This window comes from Engraulis encrasicolus, chromosome 19 (genome assembly GCF_034702125.1).
Source record: "Engraulis encrasicolus isolate BLACKSEA-1 chromosome 19, IST_EnEncr_1.0, whole genome shotgun sequence".
Taxonomy (NCBI): Eukaryota; Metazoa; Chordata; class Actinopteri; order Clupeiformes; family Engraulidae; genus Engraulis; species Engraulis encrasicolus.
In genome coordinates this window covers 13111141-13136659 of record NC_085875.1, presented here as the reverse complement: position 1 = coordinate 13136659, position 25519 = coordinate 13111141, and the positions used below count along the sequence as shown (strand labels likewise).

The window sequence follows — 25519 nt, the reverse complement described above, 5'->3', positions numbered from 1 at the left end:
CCAGACACCTAAGTTAAAAGGGTTTGCATGTGGGGGGGGGGGGGGGGGATGATGGCTGGTAATATTCAGCATACCTCCGTAACACTCTGGAACTGTTCCTTCACATCGTCCACTGACGAGACCTTATTCACCGCTCCAGTCAGGCGCTTGAGTAGCCCACTCGTCTCCCCCTGGATGGACTCCAGGTTCACCCTGGAAGGTCAAGGAGATCAATCACAACCACAAGAAGGGGACAAAACAGAAAAAAGGAAAGAGAGCAAGAGAGGTTGGGGAGGGCTACATATCAAAGCGACTAGTTCACAACGCGAATTTCTCAGAGTGGGTGAGGTGTGTGTGTTTGTGTGTGTGTGTGTGTGTGTGTGTGTGTGTGTGTGTGTGTGTGTGTGTGTGTGTGTGTGTGTGTGTGTGTGTGTGTGTGTGTGTGTGTGCGTGTGTGTGCGTGTGTGTGCGCGTGTGTGTGTGTGCGTGTGTGTGCGTGTCTCTGTGTGTGTGTGTGTGTGAGAGAGAGACAGAGAGAGGGGGGGGGGCAGCAATAGAGGAATAGAGGAGACAGAGATATATCCTTACCCTGCATCTTTCTCTGAGAGAGAGAGAGAGAGAGAGAGAGAGAGAGAGAGAGAGAGAGAGAGAGAGAGAGAGAGAGAGAGAGAGAGAGAGAGAGAGAGAGAGAGAGAGAGAGAGAGGGGTACAGAGATAGAGAGTGACTGAGATGAAGAGAGAGGGACAGAGAAGGAGAGAGAGAGGGGGGGTACAGAAATATAGATGGAGAGAAACACAAAGACAGACATTAATTCTTACCCTGCGGCTTTCTCCGATGTCTCAATGTCATCAGCAAGGTTAAGCAGCTCAGGATGATTCAGTTCTGCCTCCTGACAAATATATCACATCAAACCACAAGAAAAAGTAAAACCCTGGACCCTACCGTGGCGCAAATGGTAGGGCACTTGCTATGCGGTCAACCCGGGTTTGATTCCCGGCCCGGGTCCTTTGCCAACCCTTCCCCATCTCTCTCTCCCAACTCACTTCCTGTCACCATCTGCACTGTACCATCATGAATAAAGTCAAAAAGACCAAAAAAATACCATGGAATTGCATATAGTACCCAAAATTCTTACGCTGGCTGAAATCATTTTGTAGTTGGCGAAAGATGCTGTCTGCTTTCCTCCCTTGCCCTGCCACGCAACGACCTCAGGGAGCGAGCGATGAGCGTAATTAAATCTATTAAACCCGTCTCACTGCGCGGATGTTACGGATGTGGGTCAATTGGATAAGGATGGAAATAAACTCCCGGGCTAGGCTATAACGAGGGCAGTGTCGAGTAGTGCGCCGCCTCATAGTGCATCTCAGTCACTGGCACACAGTACACAGCAGAGCAGCACCTCTGGTTTCTTTCCCGCCATCACAGAGACAAAACTGAAGACGTGTTTTGTGAATGAGAGGTGAAGTGTCGTCTAGTTTCATAACAAAGCTATAGCAAGCAAGGGCAGTCCCTCTTGGGGGCTCTGCTTTGCTACAATAGCTGGGATATTACAATAGCTGGGATATAGCTGATGCCCCCTCCCCAGTGCACTCACTTTGTTTTTTTCCCAGTTGAATTGTGTGCTGCAGAATAAAGAGTGACCAGGGTACATACTCTCTGTGCTCACCAAAAAAACCTGCTCTATTGCCAATGACGTTGAGTATGACTTTTCAGACACATGACCTGGGTAAATAATAGAGATGCACCGGATCCGGTTCCGGTTCCGGATCCGGCAGGATAATAGGGTTTTTCACAGGATCCGGGTCCGACAGGATCTTAAGCAGTGGATCCGGTATCCGGCATGTTACCTAAAAATCACGGTTTGGTGCATCTCTAGCCTAGGCTTTTCAGTCAGTCTTTCACAACCCCAATCACTGCATGGAGTGAAAGCCCTTTTGGAAGCGGCTGTGGCAGGCAGTGTGGCAATAAACCAATGAGTATAAAAAATAGTTTAAGCCAATGTAATAAAAAGGGCCCACGTGTGCGAGTAGACTATATGTTTCAACTCTTTTGTAGGATCCGGTATCCGGTTCCAGATCCGGCAGGATCTTAAGCAGTGGATCTGGTATCCGGCAGGATCCTAAAAATCAGGATCCGGTGCATCTCTAGTAAATAAGAATCTAGACAGCCCTACGTACCTCCAGGATGTGATGGAGTAGGGTGATGCGGCTCTTATTGGCCTTGGTCTCCGTCAGCTTGAGCAGCGAGCTGATTCGGAAGCCTTCTGCGTTGCCCGTGTGACTGCCCTGTTGATGCAGTAATGTTTTATTGAGATTTTTATTCACTTTTTATAGGCTGCCTAGGGCCTAGCAGGGTCAAAGACGTGCAAAATGGCATTCAGTGTAACGGACACCTTCTGCTGACTGTAACGGTAAAAAAAAAAATCATAATTTTTAAATGGTTTCAAGTGAATGGATGACAGCCGAGGCTTTCATGAATTCACTGGAAAAAAAATTAAATGAAAAGAGTCATGTTATTCACAGTTACAGTCAACATAAGGTATCCGTTACACTGAATGACAATTTCATTTTGCACGTCTTTGACCCAGCAGCACTGATGGGCAACCTGGATTCAGAAGTGAGAATCCAGTGCCACATACCCGAAATGACCTGGTTTTTATTTCTCCAATTGCTCTATTTGAATAGTTTAAAACAGGTCTTTATTAATGTGGCACTGGATTGTAGCTTCTGAGGATACAGGATGCTCATCAATAATAATTCTGAGATATCAGAACAATCAAGCAAAAACAAGCATTTCTTTATTACAGCAAAGAAGAAGCCATGAGGAAAATGATATTGGAATATTAATCCCTACAACAATTAGCAAGTTGTACTGTATAGACACATATTAGGAGGTACACTGCAAAACTGCAGATTGTAACTGTGCCAAAGGCAAAGGCTTCATCAGAGGACAATTAAGATTCACTGTATTAGATCACCTCCTAAAATACCACCAAAGGGAAAAATAAATACACTTACATAATTGAGGAAGTTTCCGACATCAAGAATCAATTTGCAGAATTTGGGCAGCAAAGTACTTGACCGCAAGCCTGAGGGAAGAAGTGAACACACGCACACACGCACACACGCACACACACACGCGCGCGCACACACACACACACACACACACACACACACACACACACACACACACACACACACACACACACACACACACACACACACACACACACGCACACGCACACAGGTGAGGCTGAGTGGGAGCCAGCCGTACAGTATAGCACCATGAGCAGGAGATCTGAGAGTCTTCCTTTCTGACACTTACTGTCACACGCTGCCTCCACCAGCTCTGCTTTGGGGTTCAGCATATCCAGCACCGAGGCAGTCTCTTCGCACAGTAGCATGCACTCAATCCTCAACTGGTAGCTACGTGGGCGGGCGAGAGAGAGAGAGAGAGAGAGAGAGAGAGAGAGAGCGAGAGCGAGAGCGAGAGCGAGAGCGAGAGAGAGAGAGAGAGAGAGAGAGAGTGAGTCAGTGAGAAAGCGAAGTGGAGAAAACCATCATTCAGCGGGCAGAATGAAACAAAAAAAAAGGAAGACAGACAAGATATGTTAGAATAAGTATGTTAGAGTAAGTATTAAGCATTAAGTGTGTGTGTGTGTGTGTGTGTGTGTGTGTACTGCATTCATAGGAGTAGATAAGACAAAAACTACTACGTGCCATCAGAACTATAAGCACAATGATTTCTTGCAGTTTCCCCACGTCAGATTGTTTGTTATAGAAACAAAGCTTGATTGGCAGCTCTTAGTCCCGAGTAAAGACCCTCATATCCTGCCAGGGCTTTTGTGGGGATGAAGAGCGTTAGTTACCGTGGCACAGCCAGCAGCTTCAGATAAAACCGATCCACATTGGCCAGCTTTTCTGTCTCCCCTTGATACGCCTTTAAGTTCTCCGTCTACAAACAGAAAGAAATGGAAGGGACAAAAAAAGAGTCACGACTTCAAGTGAATACAAAAAAAATCACATTCACAGGATTCACTGTAGCTGGTGTATATCAGCCTGAGCTTATGTAGCTTTGGGTGGTAGCCAGGAGCAGCGTTGCCAGATTGGCCGGGTGCCCGCCCAATTGGGCTACTTGGGATAAGCGTCTGCGGATAAAAAAGGGAAAAATTGGCCATTTGGCGTTTTTTCCAGCCATTTTGGGCCCATAGAAGTCAATGTAATTTGTTGAATTTGGGCGGAATTTAGCGCAGTTTGGCGGTTTTTGAGAACCTTTTGGGCGGGATTTGATCAGACACATCTGGCAACACTGGCCAGGAGTCAGAGATGGCACGTACCTCGTGCTTTTCTGGCAGCAACTTCAATAGTTGTTTAAGGATTTCCACGTCGAACTTGGACCGATCCCCCTTCTCAATTAGGGCTACAAACTCTTCATAGGAGCTACGGAAGGACAAATAGAGGTGAAGGAACAAGAAAAAGGCATTGCTGACGGAATATGAGTTATCACACACACACACACTGCTGCTGTTGTACTTGATAGACCTTTTTAATATTTATTTTTCTTCAAAATACTACTACTACTACGTAAGAACGCTATAAAGGACTCTTTTAGGAAAAAAAAAACAAAAACAAAAAAACAACAATTACCTCTTAATGTATGTTCTCTACAAGTCTTCTGTTGTCCAGTCTTGCACTTTAAATGTCTGTATGAGCACTGTCTATGTCCATACTGTCTTAAGTCCATGTATAAGTACTATCTATGTCTACACTGTCTATGTCCTTACCTAGATTAGCCTATGTCTGTATGGGAAAGCAAGAAATGTAATTTCAAATTCTTTGTATGACCAGTGCATGTAAAGAAATTGACAATAAAACCCACTTGACTTGACTTGACTTGACTTGACTATTGCAAGAGCAGCAGTGTGAGAAATCCATTAAGTCTGTGATAGGTTGGTCTGCACACGATTTGTATGGAACAAAAATATACTGTATATTTCAGTACTTATTTTGAATACAAAAATATGTAATGTATATATTATCATTTCCTTTTCCCCACATAAAGTGGGCTGCAAACATAACAAAAATGGCCTCTACAGCTTACCACTTGAACTGCTTCAGGAATATGTTCAAGTTGAGGTTCTTCTTTGGATCTATGAAGGAGATCTAGAGAAATAGGCACAGGAATGACAATCATGTGATATGGATTTTTTACTATTCCCAAAAGCACAGGTGTGTGGTTGCAATATACAGGCCAGGCTGTATGGCATAAACATGTCATGTCAAATGAACATCCCACATATACTGTACAAATCCCGGTGCTTTAGAGCTGTGACCATGAGGAGAGCTGTGACCATGAGGATGTGAAATTATAACACGTTGTGTTATGTGCAGTGCCATCTAACCTCTTAGTGTGTTGTATAGAGCAGTGGTTCCCAACCTTTTTCTTCAGGGACCCATGTTTTACTATGGTAAGTTTTGGCGACCCAACCGCGCAAGCGCCCGCACGAGAGAGAGTCTCAAGAAAACTCTTTTCAGTTATTTTATTCCTCAATTTGTCTTTGGTCAAATACAGAGTAAATGTTTAATGTAATGTAGCACTTACTTGCTTCTCTGCATATATTAGTAAATGCTTTGTCATTTATTCAACATGGGCTATATATATTTAAAATTAAACCCCTTAAAATCAAAAGGGCTCCGCGACCCCCTGTGGATCTTTGTCGACCCATGAGATGGGTCCCGACCCATAGGTTGGGAACCACTGGTATAGAGGACAGAGCTACGGCTGGCTGATGTGCTGTATGTATGCAGTGCCATCTAATCGCCAAGTGTGTTGTATGTACCGAATAGAGGACGGTGACATATGCCTGGCTGATGTGCTGTATCCAGTGCCATCTAACCTTTTTTTTTAACAATCCGTGTGTTGTATAGAGGAGAGTGCTATGGCTGGGTCGGTGTGTTATGTGCAGTGCTATCTAACATCCGAGTTGAGAGTGCTATGCTTCCAAGTGAAATCTCACAGACATCCAGATTCTTTGGGTGCAGGCTCAAAACGTCAAGTTTATGTAATATAGGGTAATGAAAGAATTGCACACAGATGAGCTCCCATTTACTCCATTTTTATTCTCGTGATGTTTCGGACCACCACAGTCCTTCGTCAGTCTAGTAGTCTGAGAAAGGACTGTGCTATGCTTGGCTGATGCGCTGTGTGTAGTGCCTTCTAACCTCCGAGAGTGTTGTATGTATGGAGGGCAGAGACATGCCAGGCTGATGCGCTATATAACCTCTTTTAACAATTAGTGTGTTGTATAGAGAACAGCGCTATGCTTGGATGATATGTTGTAGGCAGTGCCATCTAAACTCCGAGTTGACAGTGCTATGCTTGGCTGATGCGCTATGTCAATTGTGGCAGGTAGCAGGCTTCACTCAGGATTTCTTGATTCATTTTTAGGGTGCTGGTCCAAATAAAATGCTTCAAATCAAACAGAAAGGTGCACACCTTGCATCAAACTGTTTTTTATTTTATTTGTTTGGTGCACAGACACGTTTCGGTGTGTGCCTTCCTCAGTGTGCAAAGTTGGTTGCGTCCCTTTCTGTTTGATCTGATGCTATGTGCAGTGCCATCTAACCTCTTTGGGCTCCTTCTTGACGGGGGCTGCAGCTGCGCTCTTCTCTTTGGTCTGGGCGTCGGGGAGGCAGAAGAGCTGCTCGATGCTGCTGTAGTTGGGCTGGCCGGGGGCCTCCGTCTGGCTCTGCACACTCTTCCACATGGACTCGCCGTCTGAGAGGGTGGGGGTGGGTGGGGGTTAGAGAAGCAGAGGAAATAACACATTTAGTGCCAGTTAAGAAAGACTCGTTTAGTAGAGCAAGCTATTTCAGGCTCAGACTTTTCCTGGATCCATGTGATGGCAGGTGAACGCCCCTTTAGGAGACCTTTGAGAATTGACGCTGTAGATGGCGGTAGCGCACATCTTGTGCAAGCCACCACCAAACATCACAAAAAGAGAAAAAGAAGGCGGGCAAAACGCCCCCTTAGGAGACAAAACTTGAGCACACTCCTTTCCATGGGGCACCTAAGTCACGCCCTCTACTTCCTGGTTCATCGGGCAGAGGGAGTAAAAAAATAATTACTGGGCTTGAAATGAGTGGTTTTTCGACAACAATCCAAACCTTGGACCTCCACTTATGCACCACAAGTCCAACACGACTCGCCTCGTTCACTTCCATTCAATTTTTAGCAACTGTCTGCCCCATGAACCAGGAAGTAGAGGGCGTGACTTAGGTGCCCCATAGGCTGGCCGGTGTTTGAATTTTCTTCCTCAACTAGACGATTATTTGTTGTTAATCTTTGTTATTTCCTTCATCCTTTCCTCTGGGCGCTTTAGATAGTGAGGTTGTAGTGGGGGTGAGAGAGGCAGAGAAACAGACACACTTGGCATGTGAATGAGACGTTGTGAGGTAGCAGTGGCCTATTGGTTAAGGAGTGTTGGAATCAGAAGATTGCGAGAGGAGCAGCAATGTGGAGAGGAGGGTGGGGGCAAGACATGGGGAGAGGGTACAGTCAGAGAGAGTAGAAAGAGAGAGGTTCCGTTGGCCTATTGTTTCCGGGTTCTATTATTGCAAGGGGGGGGGGGATCCCCCTTTAGGCAGACCTAGGCAGACCTAAGGACTGTTCTATTCATTCTAGGAGCATTATGACACGCCCCTTTAGGCAGACCGGAACCTGGTCATGTTAGGTGCCCATAGCAACCTATTACATTGGCATATCTCTATATACTTAAAGGCCAACTTCCGATAAAACACAGTTTTACTCACTCCTTTTGAAGATCGGACGGTCACCCCAAGTTAAACTCACTTGCAAGGCTCTCATAGCGGTGCGTCAACTCTCCTGGCTGTGTTTCCCGGTGTTTCTCAATTTACATAAATAATGCAGAGAAACGAGCGAATCACGAAAGCCTTTCTGTGTTTCGTCACGTCGAAAGAAGGCGTTGCCCACAAAGGTTTATATCGACCCATTTATCTAAAAACATGTCGAGTAATTTTTTTCTGCTTGTTTTCAAAACAAGCAACGTCTGGTGGCCCGAAACATAGCTTAGCTTAGCTATCAGCTGGTTGCTACTCTCAGGTACACACACAGCACAAAGCCTCATACATAAAGCCTGCTCACTCCGGTTGCTCCGTGCCTGCAGCTCGCCTAGGGGTCGCTGTCAAAAGAGCACAGCCCTGAATGGAGCCTGCACGCCTCCGTTGGCGCCCCTATAGTGCAGTACCACCCGGGGAAGTGGCGACTCTGTTTCCCATTACATTCTCTCCAAGAACTGGAGGACTGAGCCAATCAGAGACGCGTTTCTTTGAGAGCAGGAGGAGTGAGCCAATCAGAGACGCATTTCCACGAGAAACACGGAACACTCTCTCGTTTCTCCACAAGCCACCTTGCCAGCTTGCAAAAACGTCTTGAAACAAAGCAACCAGAACGTTTTTTAAAACAGGACCAACGCGTAACACATTCAATAACAATTGGGAACACGGCAATATTAATTAAATGACGTTGAGAGGCCATCTTTAAAGAATCTCTGGTACAGTACAGTAGAGACATAGCAATCAGAGGAGGAGGGTAGGAAGTGTGTGTGTGTGTGTAGGGGGGAGAAGTAAAGGAAGAGAAATGAGTGTGTGTGCATGTGTGTGTTGGATGGGAGCAAGAATGGAAGAAGCCGAAAAGCAGAGCAAGAGACATGTGCATCAGAGAACGCTCCCACCGCTCACCCCAATCTCAGAGAACGGGAGCGGGGTTGGAGACGGAGCACGGTAGGAGTCGGAGATGGGTGGAGGAGCGGAGAGGAACGGAGAGATGTAGAGGAACAGACATGTGCATCGGGGCGTGAAGACATGCACAGGGATTTCACAGGCATGCAGAAAATCTCTGACTGAAGCCAGATCACACATCAGGCAGATAAGGATGCATGCAGATGTCAACCGAGGAGCTATAAAATAGCTTCTACTGTATAGTCTATGAAATGTATGCAACGGTCTGGCATAAATGGTAAAAAAACAACTGTAGAATTTCTCCTCCTCACAGCGTGAATCACTTCAGAGGCACTCTTCACTCTCATCAAAACAATTATATTAAAAGGATTTTAAAAGCAGAGGTTCAAACGAATGAGTCACAGATTTCAAAAACTCTCCCACTCACTTCCATTACTTCAGTGTTGCTGCCACTTTACCAGTCACTCCTCTCTTTAGAAGTCAGGTTAACCCCACTCCTCCCCCTTCTCTTCCTTCAGTTTTGCTACTGCATTACCAGTCAGTCACTGCTCTGGAATTCATAAATTCTAGAGCTAGGTTCAAACTGCACGACTTGAAAATCGTGTCCAATTTTGAGATCAGGTTGTACTGCACAAGAACTGACTATCTTGTGTCCAATTGTAGACAGAAACACCTCTCAATATTACGTTTAAATAAATATAATGTTTAGTTTGGGCTCAGGCAAGAGTTGAGTCAATAGTCGTGTAGTTTGAGCCCATCACCCATATGTTTTCCACAAGGAAAGCTGCTGATGTGAGTTCTAACCCTCAGGTCACCTCTCCCTGAACAATCACCTAGCATAGCTCCTTACAGTTCATTGTTTTGGAACCCCTCACGCACGCACGCACGCACACGCACACACACACACGCACGCACGCACACACCACACAAACCAACAAGACAGTACTCCAAACTCACCAGGCACTGATCTGAAGTTGAGCTTCTGCCAGTTGAGCTTCTTCATCCGCAAGGTGGGGAAGGGAGATGGCTTGAAGGCCTTCATGGACATGCATCCCACAGACTGGCTGGTGTGGGCCACCACCAGACCACCACCCATGCCTGGGGGTGGAGGGGGGGCAGGAGGCCCAGGCATTCCCGGCAGAGGAGGTGGGGGTGGGGGACCACTACCACCAGCAGCACCCATCCCTGGTGGAGGTGGAGGTGGAGGAGGAGGTGGAGGGCCACACGGTCCCCCCATCCCGGGTAGAGGAGGTGGAGGAGGAGGCATCACAGGAGCCCCAGAAGGCTCCATCCCTGGTAGAGGAGGAGGTGGTGGTGGTGGTGGTGGGGGAGGAGGAGGACCTCCAATGGAGGAGGGTAAGGGAGGGGGTGGAGGAGGTGCACATAGGCCTCCCATACCGGGAGGGAGAGGAGGAGGTGGTGGTGGTGGGGGTGGTGGTGGAGGTGGGGGTGCAGGAGGAGGACAGGCAGGGGTTTGGGCATCTGGAGTGGAGAAGGACACAGGCAGCTGGGAGGAGCTGGGTGGAGGGGGAGACCGAGGGCTGGTGGCGGTGGTGGTGACATCCTTGCAGGGGAGCAGTAGTTCCCACTCCACAGGCTCCGTCTGCACCGCTTTGTCCAGCCTCTTCTTGGGTGAAGGGCCGTCTACCGTATGGTACCCAGGGCTTGGCTGCGGAGGCTTGGAGAAGACCATTCGCTGCATCACCTTCTCCCAAGAGCTCAGCTCAGCTGCACAGACACAAGAAATCAGACAGCAGACTCTACAGTACACACCAAACTGAAGCCAGTAATCAACATTAGGGAATTAATATTCTGAAAACAGTGCATATGTGAATTATTGTTCTGACTTGCTTGCTCCACCAGGTGCTATGTTTTTACAAATATTTATTCACTGATCATATTTTCCCACACATGCATTTCCTCACACTTGCATTACTGGAGGCTTGTGCACAAGAAATTCCATGGACTTCAAGTAACCAACAAAGGCCTAATGCCACATGCTTCTGAGTTTTCATCTGATTCATAATCGGGAGACGGAGAATAATGCTAGACTGGAGAGAAGACAACAGCGCAGCATAGATGCAATTCTTTTCTTCTTCCTTTTAAATCAAGTGCACACCCTACAGCATGGAGGGTCTACATTTTTATTAGTTGGTTAGACCATCTTCTTCAGAGTCTAGTGTTATTGCTTGTTTATTTGTTTATGAAACTCACAGTCTTGGGCCAACATGGCGGCGCGATTGGTGATGGCCTCCAATGCCTGCCATATGTCTGTGCGCTCTGGGCCCACCAGCAGCAGAGACTGAAGCATGGACAGCAACTGCTGGGCGGACGGAGAGCTGCTCACCTGAGGACAGAGAGAGAGAGAGAGAGAGAGAGAGAGAGAGAGAGAGAGAGAGAGAGAGAGAGAGAGAGAGAGAGAGAGAGAGAGAGAGAGAGAGAGAGAGAGACCTTAATATGTTATTATATAGTCTTATTTTATTATAGCGATATTATTTAGAGCAGTATTGTGTAGTATTATTTAGAGTAGCAACTTGTGGGTTCAGGACACATCTGATTGTATTGCATGGAATTCGAGAATGGTCTGAGGTGCACTAATTAAGATGGATATACTATGCAAAATAGTCATACAGGCTATGATTAAAAATGCTTTTTTGTTGTTATTGTTGGAAAAAAGTGTTGCAACTGCATTCCTTCACCTTTCAGGTTACATGTCATCGTTATAGGCCTAATATTATTCAACATAAAAAGGGTGTGGGATCAGGCGACTGCACAAATAAGATGACTGCTTTAGAGCGTTGGTTTATCTTATTGGCACGATGGTGATTTGAAGTTTCCTGGTGAACCAGAAGCTATGTGTTGACGCACAGGCTACTGGTTCACCAGGAAAGATTTGAAGCAAGTGTCATTTAATTAATTTGTTGCATAACTCACAAAAAATCAGCTGTTGTCAGTCAGTCTGTTGTCATTACAGATTATGGGCAGACTGAGAAGTGAAGAGGGGGAAAGCAGGGCCTATTAAATGCACTGATAAAATAGCGAAGTGCTAAGTCGGACAGAGGAGACGCGCTTTCCACGCCAAAAAAAAAGGGAAACTCACTTTATTGAAGACCGCTAAAAACACGTCATGGTGAGAGCTCATATCAACTCCCCCATAACGCCTGAGGAGCTCCTCTTCGTCCTCCGCCATGGCATCTTCGAATGACTCGCACTGAATTAATAAATCTTCGTCTTCTTTTTCCCTGCCATGGCGAAATGCAACATCCAAACGAGTTGATTATCGCGCCGCACGGGCATCAATGTCAACAGACCTAGGCTACTTCACTTGCAATCAGTGCGAACCCTTTTTCTTTCCAGTATTTGTGATTATGCACTTTAACCAACCTGAGTTTTGGAAGAAGATCAAGCAGTTGTAACCCTGTTGAAAAACATACAAAATAATTAGGTCTATGTAAAAAGTCAAAACATTCCCCCACATAGGCCTACCTAGGCCTATATTAATATGTGCATTCCCCATCCAACAAGTGCTTTATGCTACCAGCCCCATCACTCCGGCCTACCGAAATTGAAGGTGTTACAAAACATTCCGGACGAAAGTCCTGCTCTAAAATACGAAACCATATCGAAAAAAATAAAACCAGCGATAAAATAAAAAGTGTAGGCCTATGCAATCTAAAAAAATAAAAATAAAATCTAAAAATGTTGAACATTCAAATCGCAACAGGTTGTCCAACATAGAGCAACACATTTAAAATGTTTTTGCAAAAACCTCTCATGCCAAACAAGTAATACCTAGCACGTGCGCATGATGGGAGAGATAGCCAAATAGACACACCTTTACGACGTCATGAAACGGCATGCGGCAAAGGTGGCAAAGTGCCGATTTCTGATGTGACTCGGACATCAAAGAGGTTCGTTGTTAAAATGCATTGTAGGCCAGACTATCTCTACAAAAACTGGCGGACATGGGTGGGATGCAATATTTATCCGTCTTAAATAAAGTTTAATGCAATGTGCTTAATAAAGCAACATTGAATGCCAATTAATAGGCAAATAAAATGAAATGTATTTTTTAAATAGCTGCAATTCAGTTTTATTCCATGAGTTCAGGTTGTTTTAAAGCTTGTTAAGGGAGTGACAAAGCTCTAAAAATTTAAAAGGGGAGAAGACACACACCCCTTCCACACACACACACACACACACACACACACACACACACACACACACACACACACACACACACACACACACACACACACACACACACACACACACACACACACACACACACACACACAGTTTTTTAACTGGATCTTGAATCTCCCACATAAAGCATCTGAATGGAAGGAGAATTCAAGGGCAGCACTCTCAGATTTTTCCTTTTTAATTGCATTCCACAGAAGAAATGTATTTAGCCCACGTTTGTGGTCGACAAAAAAGAAAATATGACGTGCTGTCCGTTCCTCCACTGAGTCACACAGCACTGATAACAATGGCAAGTTATCTTGAAATTCTTTTCCTCAAGTTTGAAGAGAGAAAGAGTCTCAGAGAAGAGACACACCACTAATCAGGTGTATACATCCCAGAGGTCCAACTGTCAAAGATGTCAACTGATTCTTCGGTCTATCTCACAAGTTAGAGCAGGGGTGAGGAACCTTTTTCACTTGAGGGGCCACTTCAAATTCATCCGAGGGCCGTAAAGGTCCTCAGAGGGCCGTATTATGAACACAAACCAGTATACCCACTTAAAATGGATTGATCCATTATTTAGAATAGCACAAATATATACAGTATACCCACTTAAAAAAAAATGCTCAAATACAGGCCTACAGTATACCCTCCACAAAAAGTAGACTACACCACTGGCCCCAACCTTCTCTAGGACCCCTGAATATTGCAAATGTAATTTCTAATATTCCTTTACAAAATATGTCATATTTCATGTGAAGCGGCATAACATTAAAATCATATCGGGGGCCGGATAAAACGACCTCAAGGGCCGCAAATGGTCCTCGAGACAGAGGTTCCCCTAGCCCTGAGTTAGAGGCTGTGGAAGGGAGGTTTTACTTAAGCCTACATACCGCTTGAACTCTGCTAGTTGTCCTCCGTTACACGTGTGTGCGAGCGCGCGCGTGTGTGGGTGGACGTGTACAAACTCAAACAGTGTTTTGAGACCATGTTGTATGGTGATACTGCACTTTAAACAATAAATTATTATTATTGCTATTATTATTATTATTATTATTATTATTATTATTATTATTATGTGCATTTGTGTGTCTCTTCTCTTCATCTCCCAGGTGACTGGGATTCACATGCATAGAGGTCTGTAACGTAGCACTAAGCTATCGCTATCGGTCTGGACCTTTAGCTCAGTGCTCTATGTCTCCCATGTGGAACTGGAGCGTGAACTGGTAGGTTGCACATACAATAGTCCCAAGTGGCAAACTAGTGCAAGCCGACCTCAGTTACACACACACACACACACACACACACACACACACACACACACACACACACACACACACACACACACACACACACACACACACACACACACACACACACACACATACACACACACACACACATACACACACACTCTCTCTCTCTCTCTCTCTCTCTCTCTCTCTCTCTCTCTCTCTCTCTCTCTCTCTCTCTCTCATTCTCTCATACAGGCACACACACACGTGCGCACACACACACACACACACACACACACACACACACACACACACACACACACACACACACACACACACACACACACACACACACACACACACACACACACACACACACAAAGATCAATGATGAAGGGTTGCCACAGCCACAGCGAGCCAGCTTCCCAGTATTTCAATGAGTCACATGGCCTTACTGCCATCGGCCTACCGTACACACACAGTATACGTCTATGTTTACTGTACCAGGGGCGGAGCTACAGTATAGGGGGGGCCAGCAGGGCATTTGCCCTGGGGCCCAGGACCCTCCTGTATTAGATGCGGGGCCCCTATTGTGACCTTGGCAGCCCGTATGGGGGGCCCTATCAGTGCCTTGCCCCATGGGGTCATGTATGTAATTGTTCCGCCACTGTACCAGAGATTCTTTAAGTATTGTAAGTATATAGAGATATGCCAACATAATAGGTTTCTATGGGCACCTAACGCGACCAGGTTCCGGTCTGCCTAAAGGGCCATGTCATAATGCTCCTACAATGAATAGAACAGTCCTTAGGTCTGCCTAGGTCTGCCTAAAGAGGGACCATAATAGAACCAGGAAACAATGGACCAATGGAACCTCTCTCTCTCTCTCACTCTCTCTCGCTCACACACACACACACACACTGTACTGTACCTATGAACTCCTTGCGCATCTTGTCCCTCTGCCGCAGGTCTTCGGTGGCGAAGATGAGAGCGTTGATGACACTGAGGAGCGTGACCATGTAGGGCACGTTATCCGCGGACTGCAGCTCATTCATAATCACGCTGAAGCGGTACTGCTGCGTCTTCACACCCTGCACACAAGAGATGATCAGGCTCCTGAGAGTAAAATAGCTGCCAGAAATGTGATGCAAATCTAGCTCAGAATCAGATCAGATGACGATAGGCCCACTAATGAGCAGTATTAGACTGGTTATTCAGTAAAGTCACAGGACTGTGTTAGGTGGATTGTTTTTTTGCTTCCTGAATTTAGGATTGAGTAATAGGAAATGGATCGCAGTCAATTTTTCTTCTTTCTTGTTGTTTTCTTTTTCTTTTCACATTGCAGGGACTGACATGACGTGAATTTAGGATTGACACATGTCAGGCTTGATTTTAGAGGTTGGAGCTTTGTAATCCAAATTCTAGAATCTAGAGAGTTAAAATACATGATCACATTCCAAATATGAGATTCATTTTCAGCCCTGCTACAGAGCCTAAAAAACCGCCTTGCCTTAAAAGAAAAGGTTGCAGTCTCCTGTTGTTCTATCGCCATAAAGGCACTAAAAAACCTCCACTTGCCTTGTAGTGGTCCAGGGCGTCCAGAGCCTGGCGGTAGCCGTCCGGGGAGAACATGCTGAGGGCAGCCAGCAGCTCAAACACCTGCTTCTTCACCATGGTGTTGGAGGTGTCCAGAGCTGCAAACACACCAGAATAATAAGAATAATAATGGCTCATTCTTTTGAAACTCGGCCGTCGGAAGATCCGAGGTTGTTCTCCCGACAACCGTTGTAAATGCGTTCTATTGAAACAGCTGGGGACAATACAAACGTCTGAAAACACTAATGTTAAACGAGCTCAGAGTACACCGATGCGCTCCGAGTTGGTGTTTCGGAACCCCAATTTGAGTACCCGTTCTATTGCACTTTTCCGAGGCGGAAGCCAGAGTTTCCGACAATCGAGTTTCAAAAGAACAAGCCATAAGACCTAGAATAGCACTTGGAGAGCTAAAATGTCATTAGACATCTGCTTCTTGGTGTTGACGTGTCCAGGTGCAAACATAACATAGTAAGAACTCGAACAGCACTCTACGAACTAGAGTGTGCACTACGATGAAAACACCGTTTCATTATCATCATCGTCGTCATCATCATAAGAATAATGTATACAGTATTTTACATTAAAAGCACCCAAACCACTTCAAATGACCACTAAAACCATCTATTAGCGCTATTCACAGGCCATTACCACTGCAGAAGACAGTCTACAACAAGACACTTTGTAACAATTAAATCCTAAATCAAACGAAAAGTAAACTGGAAGAAAACCACTGAAACCATCATGGAATTGGAATTACCAGGTCGTCATCATCACTACCCATGTCATCGCTTCTGAAGAACAGTCTCCGATAATAGTCTGACTAACTTTGTGCTTCACAGCTTCACAGACTCCCCTCTGTCTTTGTTTGTTTGCTGTTTTTTTCTACTTACATGTCTATTTACTTAAAGATCATGTGGTCTGTGTGCGTAAGTGTGACAGAAGAAAGATTTTTGGGATGTCTGCAGTGAACTTTGCACACCGTACGATAAGGTGGTAGGAAGATGGGCTATACCCTACCATTGAGTGACTCATTGTCCACAAGAGCTTTATGTGATTCCTTCCTGCTCAGCTGTGATCTGCGTCCTGAGCAGGTATGCATGTATATGTAGGCCTATATATGTACTGTATGTCTGTCTGTCTGTCTGTCTGTCTGTCTGTCTGTCTGTCTGTCTGTCTGTCTGTCTGTCTGCTTGTATGTATGTATGTATGTATGTATGTATGTATGTACAGACATACCTATGTCTGTTCGTAGCATTGACAGTAAATAGAATGGACGCCAAATCAACGCTATTTGCCATTCAACGCTTTGAAGCCAGATTTGGGAACATTCCAACTTACATTCCACCTTAGCAACGCCAAACGCAGGTGCTGATTGGACAACAACAAGACTTCTAACGGTCAATCAAACCATGTTCTGATGCTCATTGGTCAATTTAACTTTTAATATCTCTCTAAAATAAAACATCACCACAAAAAATCACCACCCTGGTAAGTTGGAGAGCAAGGGGACCTACTAGTTGAGCGAAAAATGATCCCCCTGGAGTGGCATTTAAGGGAGATACAGGGTTTTATGTCTCTCATAGGAATGAATGGGATTTGGCCATTTTTTGGTCTTTTTGGGTCCAACCTTGGCTCCAACTTGGCTTCAACAATGAAATAGAATTTTGGCCTCCATTCTATTTACTCTCAATGGTTCGTAGGCCTGTGTCCCCTGTCTTGCCTACATTTATGACTGTGGCTATGGCTTACTGAGGTCCCAGTAACTGGAAGTAACTGTTACGGAAGATAGGCTATCTTTGAATTATACAGTGTAATCCAAGCGTAGTCCAAGACTTACTCTGACCAAAATGTTCACTGGTTGCCTACATTGTTCCAAACATATGTACGCTGTGAGTTTTATTGTTTTGTTTCCTATATACAGTAGAGCACTATGAAGTGAATGTTGTTTTGGGATGAGTCATGGTGACACATTATTGTGATGGGAATATGCTTGTAGAGAGGTACTTGTGCACAATCCCTGGTGCTGAACAAAAAAGATTACGTATTGTTTGAAAAAAGGTTCGCACACTCCTTTGGATTTTTTTTCTTCTTTGAATTATTTTTCTTCTTTTTATTAATTCATTCAATGGCAATGACGTTTCGACCTCTCGGAATCTGAGGAAGACCGAGAGGTCGAAACGTCATTGCCATTGAATGAATGAATAAAAAGAAGAAAAAATAATTTAAAGAAGAAAAAAATCCAAAGGCGTGTGCAAACCTTTTTCTCAAAAAATAAATATGGAATATGACCTTCATCTAATCCAGTGGTTCTTAACTTTTTTGAATAAACGCCCCCCCTGGACCTCATTATAAGCCTCCCAACACCCTCTTAGTATTACGAAATAAAATGGACTAATGTCCCTCAATGGCAACTAAGAAGAACGCCCCCCGCCCCCCAGCGATATCTTTCTCAACACCCCCTAAGGCTCCTGTAAAGCCCCCGTTGACAAACACTAATCTTATCACTCTACCGCTTCCCTGCTTACTCTCTCTGACTGCGCATCTCTACAACCCCCCCCATCTCTCTCTCTCGCTTTCTCTCTCTCAGGACCTGGCAATTACCCATTCATCTCCATTACCCTTTGGATCTACTGCTCTATCACAAAAGTAGAAGATATTTGGGAGATTTTTCCACTTGACTCTGATATCATTTCCCAATACAGATGAGTGCTATTTGTGAACAGGCCTGTGCTAGTCCTAGAGACTAACTATTAATTCAGCAAAGCAAACAAGGGATATTTCATTTGAACACAAAATAGCTACGTGTACGTAATGACAAAAAGCCTTGTCAGCTGAACTCAGCTCTGAGAAGGTTACTCTCTAAGTATACTACAAGGCCAACAACTAACATACATTCGATCCGAGAATATAAAACGCAAAGCGTCCAGTAAATTCCTTGTTCCTGGGCTCTTAATACAGAGTTGAGCTTCAAGACCATGGTTCAATTAACCCATTGTGTCCTGGAGACACATATACGCTGCTTTCAGGATTTTGAGATTTGAGCTGTTAAATATGTGGGTATGTTAGAGCTGAATTAACACATTATCATGCAAGAGAAGGGTCTTGGCTTTTAAATGTAACTCATGTCATGTTTGTATGTGCTTCGGAGGCTGAGATATTTAGGATTTAATAGGCAGAGGGCACCCTTTCCCAAAAAGGGCTTAGGACAAAATGGCTTAAGGAGCTTTGATAAGTACTATGTATATGGCAGGACATTCGGAACCTGTGGCGTCCGCCTCAGCCAAGTAGACGACTTTAATGAAAAAAGTATGTAATTTAATAATAAACACAAAAAGAACTGGGGTCCGTCTCTCGATTATTGTCGTTGCTAACAGCCTTAAGGCCGTCTTAAGACCGCCTTACCGTTCCCTTGGATTTAGTGGTGAGCGTCGCTGTCAAGAGAGAGTTGAGTCGCTCATACGAAGGACTTTGCTAACGATGATAGCAAAGACGCTTTCGAGAAACGGACCCCTGATTCATGAAAATAAACTTTTAGCTGAACTGAACCCTGTGCCAGTGTTGATCTGTGGTGTATAATACAAAACTCAAAATACACAACTGATTCACACAGACCACTTGCTGGGGTATGTCTACCAACACAGGGCTGGAATGGTAATCTGGCATACTGGACATTTCCCCCGGTGGGCTGACATAATACTGTATAATAACGCATCTCACCCTGAGACAGCTTGCGCACGTAGCCCTCGTTCTCGATGATGAAGTGGATCCCGCTGGACGAGTTCAGGACGGCGCGCACGCAGTTGACGCAGGTGAGCTGCAGGAGGGCGTCTGCGATGCGCGAGCAGCCGCGCCCCGACAGGCGGTCCAGGGCCTCCAGCAGCAGGTCCAGGCCGCTCAGCTCCAGGAACTGAACCATCCAGGCGCGGTCGCTGCCCTCCAGACGCTTCTTCAGGCCCGAGTAGTTCACCACTGTGGGCACCTGTGGGAGGAGGAAGGCATTGCAGACATGGCCACATGGTTAGTTTAACAGAGGCTATGGTTACATGACGTTTTTAATTCCGCATTAATTTTTCCGATTGAAATAGTTCGGTCGAATTTACATGGATCTTTCATTTAATTCCGAATTGTGAAGTGTTTACATGATGTTTTCAATTAATCTTTATTCAGAATTAAAGTGAGTTAATTCAGAATTAAATGTCTCATGTAAACATAGTGAGAGAGAGTGTTGCCGCAGCAGAGCAGAGCAGCTGTGGCCAAATGGTTTAGTAGGGACTTGGAGGGTGACAGGTTTGAACTCCACCTGAATCTCACCATATTGCATGCAAGTCAGCCATGGTCACATGTGTGGTTGCAGCAAAACATGCTCCATGAACAATAATAATAGTATAATGTCATAAATGATTAAATACATTACATAATATAATATAATATAATATAATATAACATAATATAATATAATATAATATAATATAATATAATATAATATAATATAATATAATATAATATAATGTGCAATAATATAATATTAAATATAATATAATATAATAATAAACAGTAATACCTGGAGCAGGCGTATGCATAGCTCGGGGTCTGCGCTCTCCAGGTTGGCCTCCTGAGAGGACGAGGAGGAGGAGGAGTCAGAATCCTGGGAGGAGCCAAGCCGGCCGCGTACTGCCGCCCACTTACGCCGGCCACTGTCCGAACGAGTCGCCATAGTGGTGGTGGTGGTGGTGGTGGTGGAGGTGATGATGAAGGTGATGGGTCTGCTGAGAGGGATGTAGAGTAGGGATTTTTTTATTATCTTGAAGGAATGTCATATAGTTGTTTACACATCATACAAGATGCAGATACACATATACATTACGAGACATACTGTACTATACTGTACATTGCAAGGCAATATACATTGCAAGTCCAATGAAATTACACACAATCCCATACATACAGACAAAAGACACGGCAAACATACAGACGTAAATAGATTGCGCAAAGTCTAAGTCTATGAAAGGTGATGGAATATGTCAGCGGAGGGGGTCGAGCCAGGTAGTATAATAACCCTGTCTGTTTGTCTGTCTGTCTATCTGTCTGTCTGCCTGTTTGTCTGTCTGATTGTTTGTCATCCGTGGTGTGTAAGAGCTGCCTGCAGGGGGTGCTAACATCACACGTTGTCATACACACACTGTGCAATAAATACACACAGCGCAACATCACATTCATCTAGCACTGGTCATGCCAAGAGTGCTTTGTGCTTGTTAGTGTTTGAGGTTATCCTTCCTCTATCTTTCTCTATTCTCTACACCAGTGTTTCTCAAACATTTACAGACCGAGGACCACTTTGTCCCCCCAAAAATGTTCAGAGACCACCTGTCAACTGAATTGACAGTTGACGGGAGGTAATTTGACACTGCTAATTCTCGATGCAGATCACTTAATTTTTATTCACATTTACCAGCCTGTCTTATTGTACTGAAAATGAGACTTCATCTATCTTTAGCTTTTTAATAATGTTATAAATATAGCCTACTGCTCGCTTGTGTTGGAAAAGTAGAAATCCCCTCGCGGACCACCTGAGCTCTGTCGCGGACCACTTATGGTCCCCGGACCACACTTTGCGAATCACTGCTCTACACACTAACGCGTAATGATACTCTCTCTGTGTCCAGCAAGAAAAGGTTTCTCTGGGTCCTCTCCATGACGTCATCAGCTTTAAAGTCCTTCATTTAGGCTCTCTCTCGTTCTCTCGTTCTCTCGTTCTCTCGTTCTCTCGTTTTCTCTCTCTCTCTCTCTCTCTCTCTCTCTCTCTCCCAAACACACACACACACACACACACACACACACACACACACACACACACACACACACACACACACACACACACACACACACACACACACACAATCCTGTTTGTGTGTTTTGTTGTGCTATTGAAAAGTCATTAACTGGAGTAGACTGGACCGCTGCGATTCAATTCAATTCTTTTAGTGAAGGATGTGAAGAGGACTGTGATTACTCAGGTGTGCCACGGCCACAGGTGTGCCAGGGAAATGGGTCATGAATACAAACAAAAAGCACACACACATGCACGTGCACACACACACACACACACACACACACACACACACACACACACACACACACACACACACACACACACACACACACACACACACACACACACACACACACATGCGAGCAAGTACGCACGCACGCACGCACGCACACACACACACACACACACACACACACACACACACACACACACACACACACACACACACACACACACACAAACATAAAATACACAGAACACACAGAAAAAAGGACAGCAGCGGACACTTGGATGGTGATCCATTAAATGCTCCGCAGTGCAATAACACCCAGACGAGAGATGAAAAAAACATTTGGTTTTCAGTTTCAGGTTGGTTGTTTTTTTGTATCTTTTTGGAGCAGCACCAGAGTACAAGAGGCCCGCAATATAAAGAGAGCAAATGGCATTACAGAGATGCTGTTCACCCTGCTGACACACACATTTCTGGTGTCCCAAATGATCCCATGACCTCTGGATATTATGTACCAGTTTCATAGTTCGCTATAAACTGCAGGATCCAAGATCCGGTTCCGGATCCGGCAGGATAATAGGGTTTTTCAGACTATCCGGATCCGGCAGGATCTTAAGCAGTGGATCCGGTATCCGGCAGTTACCTAAAAATCAGGATCTGGGGCATCTCTACTTTTTACGTAGCGCTTTTCAGTCAGTCTTTCACAACCCCAATCGCTGCATGGAGTGAAAACCCTTTGGAAGCGGCCGTGGAAGGCAGTGTGGCAGTAAGCCAATGAGTCTTAAAAATAGTTTGCGCCAACGTAATAAAAAGGTCCACGTGTGCGAGTTGGCTATGTGTTTCAACCCTTTCGTAGGATCCGGTATCCGGTTCCGGATCCGGCAGGATCTTAAGCAACGGATCCAGTATCCGCCAGGATCCTAAAAATCAGGATCTGGTGCATCTCTACTATAAACACAGCGAAATAGAAGCACTACCCTGTCCCCACTGTTGTCGCACTGGTGGTACCTTTTTTCAGAACAATTATGCAATTACTTATTAATATGTAGTACATGTAAGGTACAATGAAGTGGTCTATGGGGTACAAAATGATACCTCGTACAAAACCCTTTTCCAGATCAATACACCAATTAATCATTTGTGAGTATCATATAAGGTTCTCCGAAAAGACACAGCGGGTGCAACTAGCTGAGGTATGCAGAATAGTTTTTTTCCATTTAGAAAAGTAAGGTATAAAGGGTTTCATGCAAAATGGCGTATATCCACCATTTTTGACTTTTTTATTATTGGAAATGACTGTTCAGAGGTCATATCGCTTTTGAGTGAATTCTTGCCGATCAAATATTTTGGGAACATACTTTTTAAACCTATCAAATGCATTTTGCAATGCAATGCAATTGAATACCCAATGCAAAATGTAAATTTCCCAACATTCTACAAAATGGAGATTTTTGCAACGAAACCCTTTGTATACTCTGCGCCAGTGGTTCTTAACCTTTTTTTTCTTAGTGCACCCCCTCACCTGTGCCCAAGACAAGCCGCGCGGCGCACCCCCAACCCAAACTTCTCTTGTATACGCACTAAAAAAGATTTAAGTGTTTATTTACAATGATCTTGCTTGAGACTTTTGGTCAAAACTTCAAAACAAGACAAAATTTGTGCACCCCCTGAAATCTCTCGTGCACCCCCAGGGGGTGCCCGCACCCCAGGTTAAGAACCACTGCTCTACGCTCCTCTTCCTTTCTATCAGGTGCATCACGAGAAAAGGACCGAATTTAAACTCGACTCTGATGAAGACCTGTGAACGTTGAAACGTTGAGTCTGGACTACTCTAAATAAAAGTACAAATTTAATCTTCCACATCTGAGGTGCTCTAGTGATATTCCTTCTCTCACTTAGCACTTCCATTTCTCTGAGTGTAGGCCGGGGATGAGGTGGTGCATTAGTTAATTCGCTGCAGAAGCAGGAAATGACTGAGTGGCCATTGCCATAAAAGCTCGATTTCATTTCATTTCAATTTAGCTGACGTGCTGTGAATGCAGAGTGATACATAGAACAGTAAGGGCCTTGGAGCAATGCAGGGTTTACGAACCTCAGCTGTGGATTGAAAATGCTGGAGATTTGCTGATTACAGGAAACAGGGTTTGAACCTGAAAAAGCTTAATACCAACATTATGCTCTTTAACCATTTGGCTGCAATTCAGTAGTAACATTTTCCTATAGCCCTACATCAGCGGTACCTTTTGGGAAAATATTTGGAGTAGGCCTATGTTATTTAAAAAAAAAAAATGTAAACAAACGCTGCCCCCATTAGAATAGCTCATATCTCAGGAAGGGCTTAGCCGAAAAATGTGGCACCACCGGGTACTGACAAGTCAAGGGTAGCGTGAGCAATACAACAGCATATTGAAATTGACTGAACTGGTCCTTTAAGACACAACGTTATAAATTCGCCACTACCAAAATGGCAACGGCCTAGTCGTACTGCATTACTAAAGGCCCTGTGTTGTGTCATAGTTGTGTAGTAGCATGGTGGTTAACTTTTTAAATGACTATGACAGCGTTCCACTGGTGGACCAGCGTGCATTATGGGGCTACTCTACTGTATTTAATCTATCACTAGCAATTGTCTACTACAGTGGTTCCCAAACGTTTTCCCTGCAAACCCTCTTGTACATATTAATGCGGTTCACGCACCCCCTAAACGTATGTTTGCGCTATGGGATAGCAAATCACCGCACATTATGCAGTCATTTTTGAGAATCCGGATTCCCAATAAATCCAAAGTTTTTTCTGCTATCAATACAATGGAACTTGTTGCATAACAAAATAAATTACACTATGAATTACACTTCCAATAAACCCTTCCAGCATACAATTCACCATACAATTTAAAAACTACTTATTGTTCATTAATGCTGTTTATAAACACACATATCCGCCATTGTTCTATTCAGCTCGCGCACCCCCTTATGGCAGGCCACGCACCCCTAGGGGTGCACGCACCCCAGTTTGGGAAACCCTGGTCTACTAAATGTATACCGGTATGTGCTGTTTCCTGCACTCACCACCATTCTTGCACTATGAATTACATCTGGTCATTTTTTATTTGTTGTTAGACACTTGAGGAACTCACAATTGAGGATATTGTGAGGGTAGTGGTGGAAGTGCTTGGCCTAACACAGTGGTTCTCAAACTTTTTCCATCATTCCCCCCTTCAGATGGTCTGAATGCCTAACAGGCCCCCTCTCCACCAGAGATGAATGCCTTCTGCTTCCCACACCATGGATTATAAATCAAGAGACCTAGCTGAAGAGATGAAGCCGTCTTTGAAGGGCTACTCAGAAATTCAGTTGCACACAAGTAAACTTCTATGACTCACACATCAGGAAAATAGCATAAGCAATTAGTTCTCACATAAACACTGGACTGGACAGCAACAAGTTACCACAGTGTAAACAGTGTTCTATGCGGTTCCACAGTGCAGCCATATAAGTTCAATAATTTCCCCAAAATGTTTCCCTAAAGGGAAGTAACTCAACCTATAGTACTCCAACCTGACATGAAAGTACCTCCAAACATCCACTTCTCCAAACAAACAGAACTTTCTAATGCGGTTATAGCTCATACAGATCAGCAACGTGACTCCACAATTGGGTTTCACACTTTCACACATTCAGCACCACTGATGTGATTTTGGTG

The 25519-nt window shown here is 44.6% G+C and overlaps 1 protein-coding gene across 5 annotated transcripts in view; it reads right to left on the bottom strand.

The window, feature by feature from the left end:
* Window positions 1-25519, bottom strand: part of inf2 (inverted formin 2) — a 41922-nt gene that overhangs the window by 8844 nt on the left and 7559 nt on the right. For 3 of the 5 annotated variants that reach the window (XM_063183668.1, XM_063183665.1, XM_063183664.1), the window contains exons 2-18: window positions 20320-20524; window positions 19476-19737; window positions 15741-15856; window positions 15094-15253; window positions 12124-12157; window positions 11840-11981; window positions 10954-11086; window positions 9697-10467; window positions 6606-6757; window positions 5081-5142; window positions 4317-4419; window positions 3849-3934; window positions 3305-3405; window positions 2998-3068; window positions 2158-2265; window positions 799-869; window positions 75-192 (exon numbers count right to left, since the gene is read on the bottom strand). In XM_063183668.1, coding sequence (XP_063039738.1) covers window positions 75-192; window positions 799-869; window positions 2158-2265; window positions 2998-3068; window positions 3305-3405; window positions 3849-3934; window positions 4317-4419; window positions 5081-5142; window positions 6606-6757; window positions 9697-10467; window positions 10954-11086; window positions 11840-11981; window positions 12124-12157; window positions 15094-15253; window positions 15741-15856; window positions 19476-19737; window positions 20320-20472 — 2643 coding nt within the window. In that variant the 5' untranslated portion in view covers window positions 20473-20524. Of the gene's footprint in view, window positions 1-74; window positions 193-798; window positions 870-2157; window positions 2266-2997; window positions 3069-3304; window positions 3406-3848; window positions 3935-4316; window positions 4420-5080; window positions 5143-6605; window positions 6758-9696; window positions 10468-10953; window positions 11087-11839; window positions 11982-12123; window positions 12158-12299; window positions 12500-12531; window positions 12541-15093; window positions 15254-15740; window positions 15857-19475; window positions 19738-20319; window positions 20525-25519 lie in introns of those variants that run through there. The other 2 variants (XM_063183667.1, XM_063183666.1) reach the window with 2 other exon arrangements.